Consider the following 16,775-nt stretch of genomic DNA (forward strand, 5'->3'; position numbering starts at 1 on the left):
CACTGAATTCAGTATGAGCTGAATCTTTTCAATTATATTTTGAACGTCATGCTACGAGTTTTGAATGTGCTCTGTTGCATCTGAGATTTGATGCTCTACCCAGAGCGCACGGAACATCAGGAACAGCAAAAAGGGAATGAGGAAAGAGAGAGCGAGAGAAAGAGAAAGAGAGAGAGGCGGTAATGTGATGTACTCCCACACCTTTGCTATTGCTGGATTCTGGTGTCTGCACCAGAGCTTCTGGAGTGGGAGTTTCAGATGAAGACAGCACTCAGAGAGGCTGCTACATGTTGGAGTTCCTCACAGCTTCTATGAAAGATCGGGATTGCCTTCATTACTTGGCTTTCTTTGAATATTTTCATGGATTTTGAACAGTGATCCTGAATGAATGTGGTGGACTTAAATCTGAAGCTTCTTCACTTTGGGTCGTGATGAAAACCATTGGATGGGAAAATTGACTGGCTGAATTGAACTAGCAACCTTTATAAAGTCTTTATGATGATGGCTCCCCGTAGCTGATTTTTTTCTCTGTTGCCTTGCTGTGACCATGTTTGCCAGGATCTTCATTCCCAAGAAGCATCGGCAGCGCTTTGACGAGGCAGTTTCTCAGAGTCTCATCAACCGCATGTGCCGTAGCAAGAGCCTGGGTGAGCCCCAAAACAGGCTCCGCCGAAGCCGAAGTCAAGACCACCACGAGCGTCCTCAAGGCTCAAAACGGACCAGTTCTGTGCCCAGAGATACAGGTGATGACCCGGCCCAACCCGAGCGTGGCCTTAGGAAAAGCACCACCATGATTCCCAGCCACTATGCCACTGGAGCCAACCAGAGGTATGTATCACGCACCTCTTTTATAGGTGTTCCTTTTTTGTGTGTCCTATTATTTCATTTAATGATAAAATTTGCTTTTTCATCTTCCATGCTGGTTTGAAAGGACAATTTTATCCCAAAACACTGCAGGAAGCCTCCTCCAATGCTTAGAACACTGTGTGATATGTGGGAGAATTTGTGTGTGGGTGGGTGAAAGAAGGACTGTTTAGTTGTGTTTGTTTCTGTGCCTCATGCTTACTTACACACACACACACATGCACGTACTGTCCACATCACAAGCACTTTTTCATATTGTGATCTACTGGTTGGGTGTTTTAGAGTACCGGATATATAATCAGCTTATCACATTATTTTAATCATTAAAATCGTGACTTAACCTAGAGTGCCATCATATCATATTCAAGCCATGAAGCAGTTTATCTGAATTTGAGCCAGAACTGAAGCAGATCCTCTTGTCGTTTCGTTTTAAATTTGCTCATTTACCTTATTCCTTTCTATATGTCATTGCAATCTATCAATATTCTTTATTTGTAAATTGAAAATGATATCAAATATATTACTGGGGAAGTGTCACCCAGAGTGTTTAGGTTATTAAATATTACAGCAAGAGTGTAAAAGATGTGCTGATACCCTGTAGACTGTATTCCTCATCTGATAAGCTGCTGCTCTTCAATAAAGAATGCTTCCTTGGCTCAGTCCTTATGTAATCCCCATTCAGAGTTTTCTATTTTTTTAATGTCTTTGTTTATCTGTCATCTCCTTTCTAATTTACCATCAGTGCTTGGTTCTGGTGGTCCACCTTATATAAAATGGCACTGCGACAAGAAGCAAATGTTTAGACTGCTTTCACTTATCTCTGTTTACTCAATGGTTCCAGCGTCTCCTTGAGGTGTTGCCGTGGCAACCACTAAGGCTAGCTATGCTCTAATGATATGTGATAGGGTTTCTTTAACAAGCAGGGAAATCTTAAATCTTCTTCTTAAATAGCTCTTCAAGTGGTGCTTCAGTATACTTGTTCGTTTGGTTTAGTATGTATGGGATAAGTTGGGATAAATCAATATTTGGATGATTGGCCTTTGAAATGTATTCATCTTATACTGTCAGTAAACACTGTTACTGTTGTTAGCAACACCCTAACAACCATCTAGTACACCTTAGCAATTGCAAAGCAACACCTTGGCAACTGCTCTTTTGACATGAGCCAGTTAACAACCACCTAGCAATCACACATAACACCTCAACAATGCTTTAGCAACCACCCAGAATACCTTAGCAACTACAAAGTAACAACTTGGTATCTGCTCTTTTGACTTGAACCACTAAGCAACCACACAGAACACCCCAGCAATGCCATAGCAACCACTCAGAACACCTTAGCAACCACAAAACAACACCTTGGCAAGTGCTCTTTTGACTTAAGCCAATAAGTAACCACCTAACAACCACATAGAACACCCTAACAACCCCCTATCAACCACTCAGAAAAACGTAGCAACTGTAAAGCGCAAAGTATACTTCAGCGTCCGCGTTCCACAATGGTCCACGCATTGTCTTAGTGACGCAATTTTCATCATCAGAAGTGTTCGCGGACGTCCACGTACGACCCAATTTGTGTGACCGTGTGGACAGTCCGCATACAACAGCGCAGATGCAAGGTGAATGTTGAGACCGAATGGGTCGTGTAGGTGGTACTGCGAATGTGTCACGCTCATCCGTGGTTGACCTAGCAACCAACCAGAAGACCATAGCAACCGCAAAACAACACCACAACAAGCGTTTTACCTAGCCAGTAAGTAGCCACAGTAAATACCCCAGCAAATCCCTAGCAACTGTCTAGAACACCCCAGCAAAGCCATAGCAGCCACCTGAAACACCCCAGAAACTGCAAAGTAACACCATGACAACTTTTTGACCTGGGACAGTAAGTAACCACCAAGAACACCCCAGCAAAGCCCTAGAAACCACCCAGAACACCAAATGACAAGTGTTATGACCTGGGCCAATAAGTAACTATCCAGGACACCCCAGCAAAGCCCTATCAACCACCGAGAACACCTTAGAAACTGCAAAGCAACACCATGGCAACTGTTATTTTGACATGGGCCAGTAAGAAACCACACAAAAGACTTTAGCAACAATCAAAAAATAACTCAAAACACCTTAGCAACTGCATAGCAACCACACACTACAGCCAAACACTGTGGCATTAAGTTTTGTCCAGGCGAGCGCAAGCCATTTTCTCATTTTGAATACAAGTATTGAATATTATGTGAGTATTTAACATACCTACACTTAGTCAGTACAGTCAGTAATGCCTCTCTTGTTTCCTCTGCAGAACCATCCGTGTGTACAGGGGTAAGAAGAGTTTTGGGTTTACTCTGAGAGGTCATGCTCCAGTGTGGATCGACTCAGTAATGCCAGGTGCGTATGAATGATTGTCACATCTACCCGTAAGCACTTGCAATCTTTCATTATTAATTAGAGTGAAAACAGCACTGACTCTCAGGTGAGTCAGGCTTTTCTTTTTCTGAAGGTTTGTGATCTGACCCAGAATTTTACATCCTGCCACCTAGGATACAGATCTAATGAATTTTTGCTGTTATATTTTTGCCAACAGCCACTGATCAAGTAAAGATGCTCTCTTTATATAAATCACCATCTTCCAGGACACGACGTGTTTTGTTACTGAGAATTTGTACCACGTTGAGGGTCATATCGCTGTAGGCTACAAAGGCGGCTGTAATAAAAAGGCACATAGAAAGCACAGCTGGGGTCAGTGGTTTGTTTTCAAGGGGGAATGGAGCGTTGCAGTTTTTTTGTTGTTGGTACATTGTGAAAAGGAAGGAGTGGGCTGTTGTAATAATGAGCAAGCTTTGGGTACATTTGCATTGAAGTCTGCACGATTGTACGTTCTGAGTGGACAGAGGGCGGTAAGTGTGTGAGTGTCTGTATGACGATATTCGCCCACTGCAGGCCTGTGTTAAAGCTAGTTAACACTGACTCAGCTGCCTGTGTGGGGCTGCTTATAAAAACTGGTAGGAGTCTAGCATTGTGACGAAAAAACAGATTACATTCCCTTTCAGACCTATGTCGGGATATCTTGTAGTGTTTTAATTACAACCGATCACAAAGGACAGCAGTATTACACTGGGCTTCAAGACAGCAGTATTACAGGTTCACTGAAGGATTGTTTGTGGGTTTGGGTGTATTATTCACTGCAAGTGTCTGAGGTTTCATTCTCAGTCCTAAATCCATGTTTTCCCATTACAGGTAGTCCAGCCGAGGCGTGTGGCCTTAAACCAGGAGACCGCATATTGTTCCTCAATGGCCTAGACATGAGGTGTGTTTATTTTGTTATGCTGTGATGATGCTTTAAAAGTTGTATATCAGTGAATATGATATATTACAGTAGATACTCTGGTAAACTTATCTAAGAATACACAATTAATTTATTTATTAATAATTAAGTGATTTCTCAGAAACATGTAATCAAGTTAACCTAATGTGTCGGAATTTCACCTAACCTAATCATTTTATTTGCAATACCATTCAAAAGCTTGGGGTCATAATATATTTTTTTAATTAAGTCAGCTTTTATTCAGTAAGGACACATTAAAATGATCAACAGTGACAGTAAAGACAGTGATTTTTTTTTAAATTCTGTTCTTTTGAATTTTCTATTCATCAAAGAATCCTAAAAAAAAATGGTTTTCTCAAAAATATTAAAGGATTAGTTCGCTTAATTCAACTGAATAATAATTTCCTCATAATTTTTTTCCACCCCCATCGAAAAGAAATGAAAGGGGTCCTATTATGCTTTTTCACTTTTTCAACTTTAGTTAGTCTGTAATGTTGCTGTTTGAGCATAAAAAATATCTGCAAAGTTACAAAGTTCAAAGTCCACTTCAAAGGGAGATATTTTATTTAACAGAAATCACTTTTCAAAAACTACAACGAACGACTCGTTTGGACTACAACGCATATTTTTCTGGATTTGTGATATCACAAATATCAACGAATGGGACGAGACCTGGTTGAGCTGCACTAGAGAAGGCAACGAGGGTTATCACTATGTCGGAGACACGCTAGCTTTCCCAAGGCAGACGAACTTAGAGTGGTTACAATCATCCGGGTTTAAATCGTGCTCAAATTGATTTGATTTTGACACAATATTTACACTGAAGCTCGCAGGTGGCTATGGTAAGGGGCATGACATTTCCCGACCAGGCGCAGAGTGGAGCCAATCACAACACACACTGGCCCAGCTAACCAATCACAGCACATTTCGTATTTCAGAAGGCGGGTCTTCATTTGATTCAGGAACTATTCGAGCCGTTCATGTTAGACTGGGGAGAGAGGTGTTGCAGAAAAGCATCTGCTAAATGACTAAATAAAAATAAAATAAATAAATATTAAAATATATAATATATTATTTTTAATTAATTTTTATATTTTACAATATTACAGTTTTTCCTGTATTTTTGATTAAAGAAATGCAGCTTTGGTGAGCATAAGAGACTTTTCGACAAAAGACAAGTAACACAGAGACCTTTTAGTATTTTATGGGACTGTTATATGATGATTTGAAGGGTGTTATTTTGAGAGGTAACAATATGGTGATGAGTAAAGTTCGTTCATGTTAGACTGGGGAGAGAGGTGTTGCAGAAAAGCATCTGCTAAATGACTAAATAAAAATAAAATAAATAAATATTAAAATATATAATATATAATTTTTAATTATATTACAATATTACAGTTTTTCCTGTATTTTTGATTAAAGAAATGCAGCTTTGGTGAGCATAAGAGACTTTTCGACAAAAGACAAGTAACACAGAGACCTTTTAGTATTTTATGGGACTGTTATATGATGATTTGAAGGGTGTTATTTTGAGAGGTAACAATATGGTGATGAGTAAAGTTGTTAGTTAGGTTGGAAACAAGCTATTATTAGATTAAATATTCATATTATGCATTTACATTATTCGACTGCTCCTTAACAAACCACAAGCTTTCTCAGATCGTTTGTTTAGGCCTACATGTAAATCAGTTTCCCGTCGCCATGGGAAATTGTTAATCTCAAGAGCACACTAATTTACTTCATACTGTCTCCGGGGGACTGACAAGCATAGAATTGTCAATAAAAAATGTCCACCTACTGTACATTTATTTTTAAGAGTTATTTAAGAAAACATGCTATTTGCACCCCATTTTGCCCTATATTATATTATATTATATTATACACATTATTTAATTTGATCACACATTAATTCTATTCTGTGTACATTAGGAACTGCTCCCATGAGAAGGTGGTATCCATGCTGCAGGGCAGTGGCGCCATGCCCACTCTAGTGGTGGAAGAGGGCCCTGTAGACTATCCGCTCTCAGATTCAGAGTCAGAGGAGACCCCCACCATCCCCCGCTCGCGTTCCCCGGCCCTCAGCTCCCTGCAGTGGGTAGCTGAGATCCTGCCTCCCAGCATCCGCGTGCACGGCCGTACCTTCAGCCAGCAACTTCAACACCTCCTCACCCTACAAGAAAGATATACCATTTGCAAAGCTCTGGAGACCTTCTTCCAGCACAGGTCAGGTCAAAATTCATCATGGCTGAGTGGGAGAAGACACATGACTTTAGTGTTATATTAGCTGAGGAAGGCAGTACTGAGATTAAATACTGTTTTATCAAAGTAAAAATGAATTGTAAATGTGGCTTCCAGCATGCTTGTGATTAGAGATTAGATTTGGTGGTTGCTTTTGGAGTTGTTTGAGTCTCAACTTCGACTATAACAACAGTACATATGCTTTTGTTACATGCAGGTCAAGAGTTTGGAATTATTTAATTATTTAAATTTATATAGAGATTTTTTTAATGTTGTTGAAGGCTCTTCTGCTCACTAAGGCTGCATTTATTTTATGATGTACAACAAAAAACATTAATATTGAGAAATATTATTACAATTTAAAAGAACTGTTTTTGATGTAATATATTTTAAAATGTAATTTATTGCTTTGATGGCATCGCTGAATTTTTAGCAGTCATTACTTAAGTCTTCAGTGTCACATGATCCTTCAGAAATCATTCTAATATGCTGATTTGCTGCTCCAAATATATATCTATCTTTTTTTACTATTATCAATGCTGAAAATAGTTTTTGCTGCTTAATATTTTTGTGTAAAAATGATACACTACCATTCAAAAGTTTGGGGAAAGTAAGATTTAAATAAGAGAAAGCAAAACTTTTATTAAGCAAGGGCAAATTAAATTGATCAAAAGCGACAGTAAAGACATTTATACAGTGACAAATTATTTCTATAATCTTCAAATAGATGCTGTTCTTTTCATCTTTCTATTAATCAAAGAATCTTGAAAAAATATATCATGATTTCCACAAAAATATTAAGCAGCAAAACTGTTTTTATCATTGGTATTAATACGAATCATTATTGATAATTGAGTACCAATAATAATAACTGAGCACCAAAATTTGTATATTAGAATGATTTCTGACCAATGCGATGTTTGACAAAAAAGCATACGAGTAAGAAATGTGTTAGCCAATTATAGGCAACAGAGATAATTAACACTTATAGATTGTAACCATCCTGCCATATGATTCCAAATATCATAGCATACTGTTCCCACAGTGAGGGATTTTCTGCCGCTTGGCAGCAGCAAGGCAAATATGAAAAGCATTCAAAAAATAGCTTCAGCCTCAAGCACAAATAGATACTCATAATCAGGAACAATCTGTGGGTTCTTCCAAATGTAATAAATAATGCTCACTGGTGCGACTGCTTGCTGAGAGAGCAGCCCAATTATTTCTAAAATGGCTCCCTCTGTTGCATGTAAACAGGAATGTGGACACACTCATTGTAGATGTGTTTCCAGTGCTGGACACTCCAGCCAAGCAGCTGATTTGGCAGTTCATTTACCAGCTGCTGACCTACGAGGAACAGGAACACTGCAAGAGCAAGATCGCCCGCTTCCTGGGCTTCAAGAGTGCAGGTTAGCTGTGAGTTTACTGTGTGAACGTCAGTGGTTTTCTGTCCTGAATGTATTCTGATTGTGCATTTTTATTACCGCAGAACCAGAGGTAGGTCCAGAAACCCACAGACGGAGCAGCTCCATGCGAGTGTCAGGTACCTCTCACAAAAACACTGTGAGAGAGAGAAGCTCAGACGACTGCATTATCGGCACTCACCTGGGAATGGGTATGATATTTTCCCCTGTTAGTGTTTTGGTTTTAGACTAAAAAGCAGGGTCCAGAATGAACTTTTTCCACACTAAACACATATGAAAACATGAACATTATAATATTGTATAAAATAATTATTTTATTCATTATATGTACATATACACTACAATTAAGTTTTGGGGCCGGTGCATTTTTTCCCCCATGTTTTTAAAAGAAGTCTCTTATGTTTACCAAGACTGCATTTATTTGGTAAATAAACAGTAAAAATCATAATATTGTAAAATATTATTACAATTTAAAATAAATATTTTACATTTCTATTTTACAACACTTGATGCATGAACCGTGATGCATTTTTTTCAGGATTCTTTGGTCAATAGAAAGTTTAAAAGAATGGGTTTAATTTGAAATACCTTTATATTTATATAAAAATTTAACACATTTTACATATTTGTAAACATTTGAACATTTGAAAAATTTATAACATTATAAATATCTTTACTGTCACTTTTGATCAATTTAATGCATATTTGCTGAATAAAAGTGTTAATTTCTTTTAAAAAAATCTTTCTTACCCCAGTCTTATGAATAGTAGTGTAACATATTTATTATTTTCTTGTCAAAATCAGTTTTTACTCTTATTTGATTATTGGACATTTTAGATCCTGCTGATAATATGACATAGAATTGACATTGATATAGGCCAATAAGTTTATATAGAATACTGTTTATGCTACTCATTGCTCCATCATAAACACTGTTTCAGATAGCCATGCCATCCCAGCAGGCACCGGACGTCAATATAATGTCAGGTTGACGATGGTCCCCAATCTCGGACAGACGTTGCATTTTGGTTGAGAATGAAAATCGGGTTGACGTCAGTATTTGACATCAATTTGACGCCGACTTAATGTTGGATTTTGGTTACACAACCTAAAAACAACAAAATATCAACGTCAGCTGACGTCGATATTGGACATCAAATTAACGTTGATATTAGATGTTGAATTGACATTGAATTTTGGTCACCCGACGTCACAACTGAAATTGAACCAAATATCAACATCTTATGACATTGTGTGCCTGCTGGGATACTGTCACTCTTGTGGGGTAAACAAGCAGTCAGAACTTATCTCAGCCATGTTTATGATTCACCATGCAGCATCTATTAGGCAAAAGCTATAAACTGCTTGCAAGTGCTGTGCACCTCTCAGCCACCTATACCACCCAGACCCGCTGCTAAAGCTGACTGCCCTCAGTCTCTATTTAGCTCCTGAAGGGCAAGCAGCTTTCTATGCACATGCTCTGTTTCTGGACAGCACTTTCTCTGTGTCTCAGGAACATTCACTGACCCTGTGACTCCAGAGGAAAGACAGTGTGGGGATGGGACTTCCTTCCCAGAGTCCCCAGATCTCAGCCACGTGGGTACCATTTACTGCTCATCCACAATTCATAGCGCTGTCATCACTGCTGTTATGAAATCATCTCATCTAACCATGCCCCAACCCATAGATGTCAGGAGTGTACACGGAGCTTGAGAACGTGTATCCCGGGAAGAGCAACCAGTCTCTCCAGAGTCACTCCTCACCCAGGGCTGTCGGCATGGGCCACACTGAGAACAATACATACACTCAGTCTTTCACACACAGTAACACAGGTATTCTGATCTTATTCTGACATCCACAACTGTCACATGGTGCCTCTAAAAAAGAGACAGCCATGATTATGATCACAGATACTGCGATAACGGCTGTGCAAGATATAACGTGGGGTTTTCAAACTGGGGTCCAGGGAGCCACAAGGAGCTGGTAGGGGAATACTTCTAAAGCATTTATTAATCTTAGTTAACGCTAATTTCAACTAAATCTAAATAAAAAAATCTGTTAACATTAGTTAATGAACCTGAGCTAACATGAACTAAAAATGAGTTGTATTTTTATCAACTAATATTAAAAAAGATGAATAAATATTGTAATGTATGGCTCATTGTTAGTTATGGGACTTTATTGTAAAGTGTTACCATAATTTCTTTAACATTATTACAGTTTTTTTTCTTGGCTTTCTAAAGACTAGTTGGTTATCATTAACTGTAATTATATATATATATATATATATAAATTTTGTTTACAGTAATAGATTTTAAGAGTAAAAAATTAAAAATTCAATTCATTTTTCATTTCATTTTTCTCTTCAGATTTGGATGATAATTCTAACATTAAAATGGGTGTCATCTCCAACTGAAATTAAATATTTTACAGATAATATTATAATTGTTTGTTTTGCAATGACAATATATGAGCCAGTTATTTTAGAGGTCCCGTACAAGAAGGGCCATGGCAAGTTTGAAAATCCCAAATGTAATGTATTAGGATGTTGTAGTTCTTGGTCTTGTTCATTTTAAAACTTTTTAGAACATTTATTAAGATCTCTCATAAGTGTACTATAAATGTTCCTCATGAGTTTGTTCATTTTGCAGGGAACCGTAAGTCAGGCCTCTCTCTTTCATGGACTGAATCTTTTCCTGGCTCTCAGTTCGAGCCTTACCAGCAGACTGTTCCTTCTCCAGACAGTGTGGACTCTAATCCTTATGTTAGTTTTGACAGCCCCCCAGCCTCCCCCTTGCCTTCTGATGAGCCCAGTCCTCTGCCCCAGCGCAGGAAGCTGTTTACCTTCTCACGGCCACCTCGCAGCCGAGACACTGACAAGTTCCTGGATGCTCTGAGCGAGCAGTTGGGCCACAGGGTCAATATCGTGGATGACTTTAAAGGAGGGGAGAATGACTATGAGGAGGTTTGTGCCAGACACAGCCAATTAAATGTCACAAAAATATAATAAAATAATCACAAACAAGCATTTATTTATATAAATTGTACACAAAATTATCATCATTTTTTTTCTATCCATTCTTCAAAACACTTTTCTTGGAGGGTCATCATATTTAAAGGGGTCATACTATGCAATTTCAAGTTTTCCTTTCTCTTTGGAGTGTTACAAGCTGATTGTGCATAGATAAGATCCCTGAAGTTGCAAAGACTAAAGTCTCAAAACCAAAGAGATATTCTTTATCAAAGTTAAGACTCTGCCACGCCCCCCTAAAATGGCTCGTTCTAACACGCCCCCACATATCTACCTCACTATGTGCACTTTTCATATGTAAGGTCACATTTTTTTAATATATATATTTTAAGATGAGCCTTATATACATTTATGTTTCATACATGTTTTTGCTTTTCAAAGCCCTAATTGTCTTTGTGACACTGGCAGATGAGTTTCCAGGATGACCAGGAAGTGAACATGCTGCCTCATGAGTTAAGCAGTGCCAGCAGTGAAGACCACAGTAGCAGCGATGACTCCACCTCAGTCTCCTACTCCTCAGGGTCTGACCACATCCCCCCTCCCCCTCAGAGTCCTCCGCCCCCACCACCTCCCATCCAGTTCACCGACCCACCCTCGGCCCATCCCCTCACCCCAGAGCACTTGCCCCAACCTCCCCCAGCCTTCCAGCACCACCCCATTATAGCTCCACCCCCACCTCCACCTCGGTCCTTCCTTACTAACCGCCCCTCGTTGCACAAGGTGCTGCCCACCCGTGAGGAGTTCAGGACCCAGCACACCCATCCTCGACGCTCCTCTCCCCAGCCCAGCGCGCAATCCGTTCTGCAGCTGCACCAACCAAAGGCTCACCCCATCCTACAGTCAACCCCGCACACCTCCCCTCAACCCCCGCACGCAACCACACAGCACACTCACCTGCGGCATCCCACCCAGTCAGTCTACCAGAGCAGGCAGACCTCTGCTTCCAGAACCTCCCCTAACGTGACCAAACAAAAGAGCCTCCATTCCCAACAAAGCTATGAAGGCACACTCTCAACCAAGGTTCCCCCACCACCACCACCGCCACTTCCTTTACCCCCACCTTGTGGTCCTCCACCTTTGCCCAAAGCCAGCCTGAAAGCCTCTGACAACAACCACATGAGTGTTAAAAGACTGCGCTGGCAGCAGGTGGAGAACTCTGAAGGAACTATCTGGGGACAGGTTGGTTGGTGATGCGTAACAACCACAGTTTACATCAGAACCATGGTGAAGTGTAGGTGCAGGCCATTATTAAGTAGTGATAATCTGTTTTCTAGCTTGGAGATGATCCTGACTATCATAAACTCAGTGACATGGTCAAGTACCTGGATCTGGATCTGTACTTTGGCACACAGAGGAATTCTAGTAAGTTCTCTATTTTGTCATAGCTAATTTAATGTAGTATTGCATGTATTCATCATCACCCACTTTTCACACAGTGCTGTGAAAGAGTGTTTGCCCCCCATCTGATTTTCTGTGTTTTTACACTGAATGTCTTCAAATCATCAATCAAAACCTATGAATTTAAAACAAAACCCTTCGTGAACCATAAAAAACACAACAAAATGCAATTCTTCTTGTAGTTATTATTTGAGTGTAATCACGGTGAAGGAATTAATTTTTTTCATAATTTAAAAATAAAACATTTTAACGCAATATAATTATATTTCTTAATTAATGATATTAGTTAATTTGATGACTTATTTAAATAATAAAATGTATTACACTACTATTCAAAAGTATGGTGAAAGATTTTTGTAATGTTTTTTTTTTATAAAAATAAATAAAAAGCAGCTGCCATTAAAGTCTTAAGTGTCAATATGTGCTTATAATGCTCAAAAAGTATATCTTTTCAATGTAGAAAATGGTTGTGCTGCTTAATATATTTCTTTGTAACATTATAAATGTCTTTGCTGTTACTTTTGATCAATTTAATGCATCATTGCTGAGTAAAAGTACTAATTTCTTAAAAAAAGAAATTATTGACCCCAAACTTTTGTTACGATTTATATGGCATTTAAACATGTCATCATGTAATATAATATAAAGCAATATAATACTGTATACTTTACACTAGAAATTCAGACAGGGGGAAAGTCTTTTAGAGACACTTAACAACATCTCAACATTGTCTGTATATTGCAGTCTTCATCCACATGTGGCATCCGTTTTGTAGCTTGCCATTTTGATGGTGAAAATGAACTCAATTACCTTGTCTATTTTTGTACTTTTCAGCTCATCTCTCATGGAGTGCTATATCTGTCTCAGATCCCATCATTCTCATCCAGTTATTGGCGTCTTACAGCTTCTTTTCAGTCTCATAACCCTTCATATAGTATATTGTCTCCAGTACTGGTGCGAGGAGAGCTCATGCTTACACTGTTATTAAATGTGTCAGTCTCTCTTCCAGAGCCCACTTTCCTGCCTGAGAACTTTAAAAAGAAAGACGTGGTTGAGATTCTCTCCTATAAAAAGGCCTACAACGCTTGTGAGTATGAGTGGGGTTGTGTTAAAGTGCTCTGGGTTGAGTCAGGTTTGTTGTCACATGTGACGTAGATGTGTAGGAGTAGGTTAAAGAGGTGCTGTAGGTATTTGCTACTGTAGCAACTGTGTGGGAATTTTCCCAATGAGAAGCTTAAGAATCCATGTCTCATCACATTTGCTGCCCTGTTCAGCTATCCTCATAGCGCATCTGAAGCTGTCCCCGAAGGAACTGCGAGAAATTCTCATGACCATGAGCACCGAGCGTCTGGAACCCGCACACATTAAACAACTGTTGCTTTACGCTCCCGACGACGAGGAGGTAAAACGGTTTCAGCATTATGACCAGGACCCTGCCAAGCTCAGCGAGCCCGACAAGTTTGTCCTACAGGTACTGTTTTACCTGAGTTCCAGCTGGTTTACCAGTCATAATTCATGTAAGTATTAATTGATTCTTGTGGGCTTGTTCTACAGATGCTACTAGTTCCTGAGTATAAAACCAGATTGAGGTGTCTTCTTTTTAAGACCACCGTGCAGGAGAAAACAGAAGAAATGAGAGGCGCATATGAATGCATATACAAAGCCTCATTAGAGCTTAAAAACAGCAAGAGGTTGGCCAAGATCCTGGAGGTAAAACACTTAATTAAATTATAAACCTTTTATCTTTTATAAATCTTCTGCAGAGGAGTTCATTTAAATATTATTCTGACAGTATGTACTCTTTTCGTGTTTTTAGTTTGTTTTAGCAATGGGAAATTATCTGAATAATGGTCAACCCAAGACGAATAAAACAACAGGATTCAAAATTAATTTTCTTACTGAGGTATGTTTGCAATAATTACCGAGAAAACATTGCAATGTTTTTATTAAATATTGTTCATATGATGTTTTTTATGTTTATTCTAATAATGAATTATAATACTCCCCAGCTGAACACAACAAAAACTGTCGATGGAAAGTCAACTTTCCTCCATATTCTTGCCAAATCATTATGCCAACACTTCCCAGAACTCCTCAACTTCGCCAGGGACCTCATAACAGTGCCACTAGCTGCCAAAGGTAAGGTATCAGAACAACTTCCTGTTAGATATTTGTATATACTGTACACCACTGTTCAGAAATCTGGGGTCGGTAAGAATTTTTAAATGTTTTTTAAATAAGTCTCTCATGCTCACCAAGGTTGCATGTATTTGATCAAAAATACAGTAAAAACAATAATATTGTGTAATACATTTCATATTATTATCAATGTTGACAAAAATTGTGATGCTTAATATTTTTGTGGAAACCGTGGTACTTTTTTTTTTCTCAGGATTGTTTGATAAATAGAAAGTTCAAAAGAACAGCATTTATTTGCAATAGAAATCTTTTGTAACATCTTTACCTGATCAATTTAATGCATCCTTGCTGAAAAAAAAGTTTTAATTTCTTTAAAAGAAATCGTACTGACCTCAAAAATGTTATTTTCTGCTGTTGGTTTTTGTGGAAATGCAGACATAATATTTGCAAAAATGTCAATTAAATGTATTGAAAAAGAATGGGTGTTGACATATTTTCACTGTAAATGCAGTCAATCAAAGGACCATTACTGCTGAGCTCAGTGACCTTCACTCCACCATCCAGGAAATAAGAACCGCCTGTGTGAAAATCCCAGCTACAGCAGAGGATCGCTTCGCATTGGTTATGAATGTATCCACCAACCAACAGCATTTTTAGAATGAGTTTGTTAGTGAAAAGAATAAAAACACATATCCTGTGAGAATATGTATATTGAACTTCCGTTGCAGTGTGTATCAGCCCTTGACTCTTATGTTAGAGCTTTCTGGAAAACTGTCATCCAGCTGTGCAGTCCCTAGACTCCTTGCAGCAAAGAGCAATGGATGAATTTCATAAAGTGGCCTCGTATTTTGGAGAAGACAGTAAAGCCACGACCACAGAAACCTTCTTTGGCATCTTTGCTGAATTTATCTCCAAATTTGAGGTGAGTTTCTGAAATGCTGCCGTTTTCACAGATGAAATGACACCATGTCATGAAGTAAGAGTTTGCCGTGTTTCTATTCAACAGAGAGCACTGAGTGAGACGCAAGGAACAGAAATCCGCAGAAGCCCCCGAATAGCTTCGCCGCTGGCCTGGTGAAACCAACAGCATCTGCTGTTTCTAACCCAGAATGCCCATGTGCCAATAAAAACAGGGAACTTGATAGCGTGAAAGGAAACAAACCTTACTTTAAATGTCTTGGATGAATTAAAAATAATATATATATATATATATATATATATATATTTTTTTTTTATACTGAACTTCAGCGTGTTTGTCAAGAAAGTATATTAATATAATCGAATTAATAATTTTGTTTTGAGATTTCCAGCTGCTAGAGAATGTAACCGGAACATGAACACTTCAGGTGGAGAGGATTGATGGTGTTTTTGATGGTATATTTTGGAAACCGAGGTGAATGAATGTTTTCATGATGAACTTACTCATCCTCAAGCCAAATGTGTTTTAACACACGCACACATACACACAGTTTCAAATGAGTTTTAAATTCTTCACAGAATTAGTGTTTTATTGTTGTACTCCATTGTGATACGCCAATACTATAGCAGAACAAGAGTGCATCCTTCATAAGTGAGGACAAAACTATTTTCCAAATCAATGATCATTTGTATTTTATTGCAATATTAGTTGTAGCCTATAATTGATCGGTGGTTTCATCCCGCATGAGAATCTGTGGTAGGTTTTACATCATGAAATTGGTTTTCAACTATGAAAAGAAAATGCAAAAGCTTCACTTTATTAAATGGCAGAGGGGTACACATATCATCTGAGTTCTTTTAAAACGAGTATGTAGCTTGTCTGACTTTTGTAGGTACTATTGTTTAAGATAACAATAATGCATTTCTTCTTGAACAAATGCATGATCTTCCTTATTGCCTGTTTTTGTGTCATTTATGTTTATTTTTCTTAGTTCCTTGTCAGAACCTCCATTCTTTCTATAAATTGTTCGTCGGAGAAAACCTACAATTTGCATGTAGCAGAGTATTTCTATTTATGTAATGTATTCCTGTTTTGATTGTTTCTGTATCGATTTGTTATATTGAATTTGTTTGACCAAATTAATTAGTTGTAAATTAATTTGTGTACAAACTGTTGGCGTGACTAGCCTAGTGTTTTCCTGAGCAGTTCTATACCGGCTTCAATATCGACAGGCCACATATTGCTGCGTTTTAATCAGACGTCTAAATTGTTTTGCCTGAATAAATACGCTTTTGCGGAAATTCATCTCTGTGGAATTATTTTGTACTGAAACTGTATCCATTTATGGAGGTCTTCTTTAAGACCACGCTCCATCAATGCAGCAGCAGTAATTTCGTCCTCATTAACAAGTTGTACACAAAGCAATGAGTATACTTTTGAAAA

At 38.4% G+C, this 16,775-nt stretch overlaps 1 protein-coding gene across 2 annotated transcripts; it reads left to right on the forward strand.

Annotated features, from left to right (window-relative positions):
• The first annotated feature begins 259 nt into the window (after positions 1–259).
• On the forward strand, positions 260–15,610 carry LOC107594183 (delphilin-like). Of its 2 annotated transcripts, none has more exons than XM_016284148.1 (19): positions 260–828; positions 3,164–3,249; positions 4,099–4,168; positions 6,116–6,409; positions 7,679–7,830; positions 7,911–8,036; positions 9,359–9,441; positions 9,533–9,677; positions 10,497–10,810; positions 11,285–12,055; positions 12,151–12,238; positions 13,272–13,361; positions 13,549–13,745; positions 13,829–13,984; positions 14,091–14,177; positions 14,284–14,413; positions 14,925–15,043; positions 15,171–15,335; positions 15,420–15,610. In XM_016284148.1, the coding sequence occupies exons 1-19, from the start codon at positions 548–550 to the stop codon at positions 15,489–15,491; spliced, it is 3,426 nt and encodes a 1,141-aa protein (XP_016139634.1). In that variant the 5' UTR covers positions 260–547; the 3' UTR covers positions 15,492–15,610. The 2 variants fall into 2 exon arrangements, with proteins under 2 accessions (XP_016139634.1, XP_016139635.1); XM_016284149.1 differs by having other exon boundaries at positions 13,284–13,361.
• Positions 15,611–16,775: the final 1,165 nt, after the last annotated feature.

This window comes from Sinocyclocheilus grahami, unplaced genomic scaffold (genome assembly GCF_001515645.1).
Source record: "Sinocyclocheilus grahami isolate Dianchi unplaced genomic scaffold, SAMN03320097.WGS_v1.1 scaffold180.1, whole genome shotgun sequence".
NCBI lineage: Eukaryota > Metazoa > Chordata > Actinopteri > Cypriniformes > Cyprinidae > Sinocyclocheilus > Sinocyclocheilus grahami.

Bases quoted from the DNA above. Each gene is read 5' to 3' on its own strand.
- LOC107594183 (XM_016284148.1), top strand. From the start codon at position 548: ATGTTTGCCAGGATCTTCATTCCCAAGAAGCATCGGCAGCGCTTTGAC. The intron at 9,678-10,496 runs GTATTCTGATCT...TTCATTTTGCAG, and splicing joins TTTCACACACAGTAACACAG to GGAACCGTAAGTCAGGCCTC. The intron at 15,336-15,419 runs GTGAGTTTCTGA...TCTATTCAACAG, and splicing joins AATTTATCTCCAAATTTGAG to AGAGCACTGAGTGAGACGCA.